Source organism: Suricata suricatta, chromosome 11 (assembly GCF_006229205.1).
Source record: "Suricata suricatta isolate VVHF042 chromosome 11, meerkat_22Aug2017_6uvM2_HiC, whole genome shotgun sequence".
In the NCBI taxonomy this organism is placed as follows: Eukaryota; Metazoa; Chordata; class Mammalia; order Carnivora; family Herpestidae; genus Suricata; species Suricata suricatta.
Genome location: NC_043710.1, coordinates 14,462,166 through 14,467,353, shown reverse-complemented (window position 1 = coordinate 14,467,353; position 5,188 = coordinate 14,462,166). Strand labels below are relative to the sequence as shown.

The 5,188-nt window shown below is 38.4% G+C and overlaps 1 protein-coding gene across 1 annotated transcript; it reads right to left on the bottom strand.

The window, feature by feature from the left end:
• Window positions 1–4,155: 4,155 nt before the first annotated feature.
• Window positions 4,156–5,131, bottom strand: LOC115307072 (olfactory receptor 4S2). The gene has a single exon (XM_029957722.1). It carries the CDS (start codon window positions 5,089–5,091, stop codon window positions 4,156–4,158), a length of 936 nt encoding a protein of 311 aa, XP_029813582.1. The 5' UTR covers window positions 5,092–5,131.
• Between the last annotated feature and the right edge of the window lie 57 nt (window positions 5,132–5,188).

The following is a 5,188-nucleotide window of genomic DNA, read 5'->3' as shown; positions in this document are numbered from 1 at the left end:
GCATCTTCCCCTCTTCCCCACTCATTCTGCCCCACCCCCTTCCCCACCTTCCCTCTGGCAACCATCAGTTTGTTTTCTGGATTTCCTTGAGTTTGAAGGAATCTGGGTTTTAAGGTGCAGAGTACATTTCAGAAATTAGCCATAGTTGATGATTTCAGTAATAGTGTTTCTCTCCCCCAAAGACCTTAACATGTGTAATGTCTGAAAATTAGGGAATTTAGATCATAATGGGAGACAGAAAAATAATGAAATATATTGAAAAGGAGATAAAAAGACAAAAGCAGATTAAGTCAGGATTTTGTTTTGATGTTGATCTGGTGGTGATTATCTCCTGATGGGATGGTCCAATCAGAAAGGTGACAGGGAACAGAAATGTCTACAGCCACATGTGCTGGTGCCTATCTGGTGTTAATTTTTTAATAAGCCTGTTATTGACATATATATAGGACCCATTCTCTGCTAATGAATTAAAATTGCTTTTTGTGACAAATCTGTTATTTGGTTTTTTTCCGCCTCTCAGAGTGTATTTGAAAATAGTCCTTATTTTCTTTGTTAACACTCTTCTTATAATTTATTAATAAAGGAGGGGTGGAAAGGGACATACCCAAGAACAGTACATAATCCTTGTTTTCCTACATATTATCCATGGATGAAAGATGGGAGGGAGGATGGATGCATGCTTAGGTATTTAGGTTTGTCCTTTATGTGTATAACCAAGGTTATGTGCTATGCCACAGCCAATTTCTCTTGCTTGGCCTTTTACACTGTTCTTTTTGGGTATCATACACTAAATATATTGGAGGTTTTATTAATTCAAGAGTACAGTACAGGCTTCCTGCTTCTACACTTGACCATGTGATTTATTCTTGACTCAGTCAGCTCAACAATACTGTGTAACAAGCCACTGCAATACTTGTTGCTGATACAATATGCATTTAATGTGTCTTTGCCATAGCTGGGGTTCAGCTGATCTAGGTAAAGGTTCAGTGTACTTCATGTGGTCTATTTTTCTCATGCATAGAATAGAAATGTTACCTTAGTCTTTGGTGAAATTATGAGTTTATGTTCCATACATGTGATGTTTGTCATTACCATTGATTGCTACAGAAGTCTGACATTGTCTCTCGTTTCACTGTGATACACTTAACTTCTGAAATTTTCTAGTACTAAAAAGTGAAATAAAGACTATTTTGAAGATTGGTTAAAGTGATGAAGTTGCATTATATTTCTAAACAAAATTGGTCATTGTGTAAGTTATGGACATAATGAAAACACTATCAAAATGAGGCATTACCACTCAGTTATTATATCAGTTATGAAATTCCAGAGGCTGTGACATGTGACAAGTGTTTTAATCTCCTGGGTAGGTTTAAGTGAAAAAAAAAAGATGGAATATGGAGAAACATAAAACCAATTTTACATATTAAATTGAACAGTGTAAAAAACATGTTTTAAAATGTTTCTGCTGTGCTTGAGGACAGAAGTATAACCACTGGTTAGAAGATATAAGGAGACGCATTTTTATTATTTTCCATTATGAAGTAAGTTAATTTATCCATCTCAAAAATGAGAAGATTTTCCATTTATTTTCATCAATGAAAGCTCTACTCCAGTCACATCTGTCATATGTAACAGCAAGGTTGTAAAAATAAAAAAATCTATAAAACTCCAGTGTTTTGCAGCCAATGATGTGGTTGTATGTCTATGAGAGAAAATCATCTTATAATCCACAATCACCTCTATTGGAAGTAGGGGGCATCTAGATTCTAATATTCTTGGTCATCTCTTTCTAGGGACCAAGAGTAGATTCTCTGAGCTCCTCTGATTGAAATTGACCCAGGGAACTTTTGTGAACAGACATAAATGTATAAAGTCACCGGTAGAAACCTGAATACTATTTCATATGTCCTGCTACCTGGCCTTTGAGAATAATAAATCTGTCAGCTTTTACTGTCTTAAGGAGGTCAGACCTTCAGTAGAACTAACACTGCTTGGTATTCAAGATGCTATTAGTGCAAAGACATGAAGGAAAGAATATTGTGGAGGATACTTTCATGGATACTGTTTATTTATTCCACTGGTTCCTAAATGTAGTTCAAGTTTAGTTCACTTTGCATTGTTAAGTCGACTAGACAGGGGAATATATTCAATTTTTAAAATGTTTTTATTTTATTTTTTGAGAAAGAGACAGAGTGTGAGCAGGGTTGAGGCAGAGAGGGAGGGACACAGAATCTGAAGCAGCCTCTAGTCTCTGAGCTGTCAGCACAGTGCTCAATGCATGGCTTGAATTCAGACTGTGAGATCATGACCTGAGCTGTAGCTGGATGCCCAACCTACTGAGCCCCTGAGGCACAGACAGGGGCATATATTCAAATGTAGGGTTCTTTGAATTTTATTGGCTCATAGACCTCTTGTGCTCTAAGAACATCATCTAGCTCCAGTGTTTCCAAATCTATGCCCAATGTTCCACTGACTGTACAGAAATTATGCCATGAGCTTGTTAAAAATACAGATTTTTGAATACCCCTTTACCATGGCCTAGCATATTAGAAACTCTTGTCACAGGTTCTGTAATATGTTCAAAAGTTTCTCAAGATGATTCCCATGATTGGACAAGTTTGAGAAACACTGACCTAATCATTCAAAACTGAGTAAATGGAGGTGCATGGAGATTCCAAAGTTGGACAATAAACTTGGATTTGTGTGGTTCCACCACCAGGATTTTCAAATTACAATTTCTAATTATGCTGATGCTTTCATTATCTTTAATCTGTGAATATTTCAACATCAGAGATAATTTTTTAAAGCACTAGTTACAGTTCTCAACATACCATACACACACACACACGCACACACACACACACATCACAGCCACAGACACTTACCAGGTATAGGTAGTAACTTGAATAATCAGATTTGTGCAAAAACAATAAAAGAATGAAAGGGAAAATCAGTGATGTGTACATTTGTTATAGGAAAATAAAGCTCAGTTTGTGAGATGTGAAGAGGGGATGTGTGATGAATGGCACACTGTTTTCAGTAAAGCGTCTTGGTTCAAACATTGGAGGAAATGCAGTTTCCAAACCGCACATTTCAGCATTGTATTTGCCCTGTTGATTGAGTCAGATCCCCTACTCAACCACGCATGTCTTTCTTAGGGTCATTGAGTTTACATTTCAGTTTTTTTCCTTTTGTCACTTTACATTAATGGAGACCACTGGTTACAGGCAAGTCAAAATTAGTTAGCAGAAGCATATTCATGGGTTGTTAGAATTACAGTTGAATCCTGGGGATAATTTCTTCCTTATTTGCTAATTGTATGGGTAAAGAAAATGTGTCCTAGAGAATGGAAAGCTTTCTCCCGAGGACAAAAAATGAGTACAGGTCTTTCATTTTTCAAGCTTGTTTTATCTTTAACATGCTACACACATCTTACCTCCCATTGTGGCCTCACCAGGTAAATTTCATCTGTATTTTGGAGAACCTCCATCAGAGCACTGTAGGTGAGATGTCTGTTATTTTTCAAGTATACTTTCATGCATACAACACATACATACTGAGTGCTCAGTATTTTTCAATGACACTTCCCAATGCCAAAAAACAGCCTTAAATGCTTCAGAGTAAGCTGTTATTCTTTTTATTTTTAAATTTTTTTAATGTTTTATTTATTTTTGATACAGAGAGAGAGCATGAGAGGGGGAAGGTCAGAGAGAGAGGGAGACACAGAACCGGAAGCAGGCTCCAGGCTCTGAGCTAGCTGTCAGCACAGAGCCCGACACGGGGCTTGAACCCAGGAATGTGAGATCTGACCTGAGCTGAAGTCAGAGGCTCAACCGACTGAGCCACCCGGCGCCCCAGCTGTTATTCTTTAAAGAAAATGGCAGAAAGGCCAACATAAGGCGGAAGAAATAGTGATGGTAAGTATGGTAATGCTGAGCTTGTGAATTCAATAAACTTCCTCTGGCCTAGATATTATAGGAAATTTATCTAATTATGAAATAGTAGAACAAATACAATAATAATGACAAATAATACCTCAGTTGTGTAGCATGTGTTATTCTCTCTTTTGTTCCTCAAATCCCAGTGATGTTGTTACTGTCTTCACTGAACAGATCAGAACATTTAAGATCATCTGACTTAAATTGTTACTTTCAACTATTTACCATTAACCTCAGAGAAAATCTTCCTTCCCCACAGTCTTTTCATTGCATTCTTTACTTCTGCATTCCTCAGGGTATAAATCAGGGGATTTAACATGGGGGTGATAATGGTGTAAAATACAGCCACCATCTTATCCTCTGAAAAAGTAGTATCAGGGCGCATATACATGAAAGTACAGGGACCAAAAAAGATGATGACCACAGCAATGTGGGAGCCACAGGTGGAGAGGGCCTTGCGCCTGCTTTCTGCTGAGTGCTTCCTCAGGGACATCAGGATGATGGTATAGGAAATTATCAAGATAACAAAGCTCCCCAGAGCAATGGTACCACTGTTGGCTGTCACAACAACACCAACAACATATGTGTCCGTGCAGGCAAGTTTCAGCACAGGGTGGACATCACAAAAGTAGTGATCGATCTCATTGGGTCCACAAAAGGGTAGCTGGACTACCAGAGCCACTTGGACAATGGAGTGTAGGAACCCACCTATCCAGGTCCCCAGCAGCATTTTATTGCATCTGTCCCAGTCCATGATGGTCGTGTAGTGTAGGGGTTTACAGATAGCCACATAACGATCATAGGCCATTACAGTAAGGATGAAGATCTCAGTGCAACCAAAGAAATGTACCCCAAAGAGCTGCAACATACACCCCACATAGGAGATCGTCTTGCTCTTGGCCAATAGGTCAACTATCATCTTAGGAGCTGTGACCGAGGAGTAACAAATATCCACAAAAGACAAGTAGCTGAGGAAGAAATACATAGGAGACCTGAAAAGCTTGCCCGTGTAAACGGTCAGCATGATGAGGAGGTTTCCCAGAAGAATGACCATGTAGAAGAAAGAAAACACCATGAAACAAACCTCTTCAACCTCTAGGTTCTGAGAAAGACCCCAGAAAATGAATTCGGTTACATTGTTTACTTTTTCCATGGAATTAGTCTATCATGTCCAATTCCCAAGAGATCACGAAAGTATCTGAAAGAAAAACAGAACAAGCAAAAAAGACATTTATTTCTGATTCAGAATA

Excerpts from the sequence above, each read along its gene's own strand:
- LOC115307072 (XM_029957722.1), bottom strand. The coding sequence starts at position 5,091 with ATGGAAAAAGTAAACAATGTAACCGAATTCATTTTCTGGGGTCTTTCT.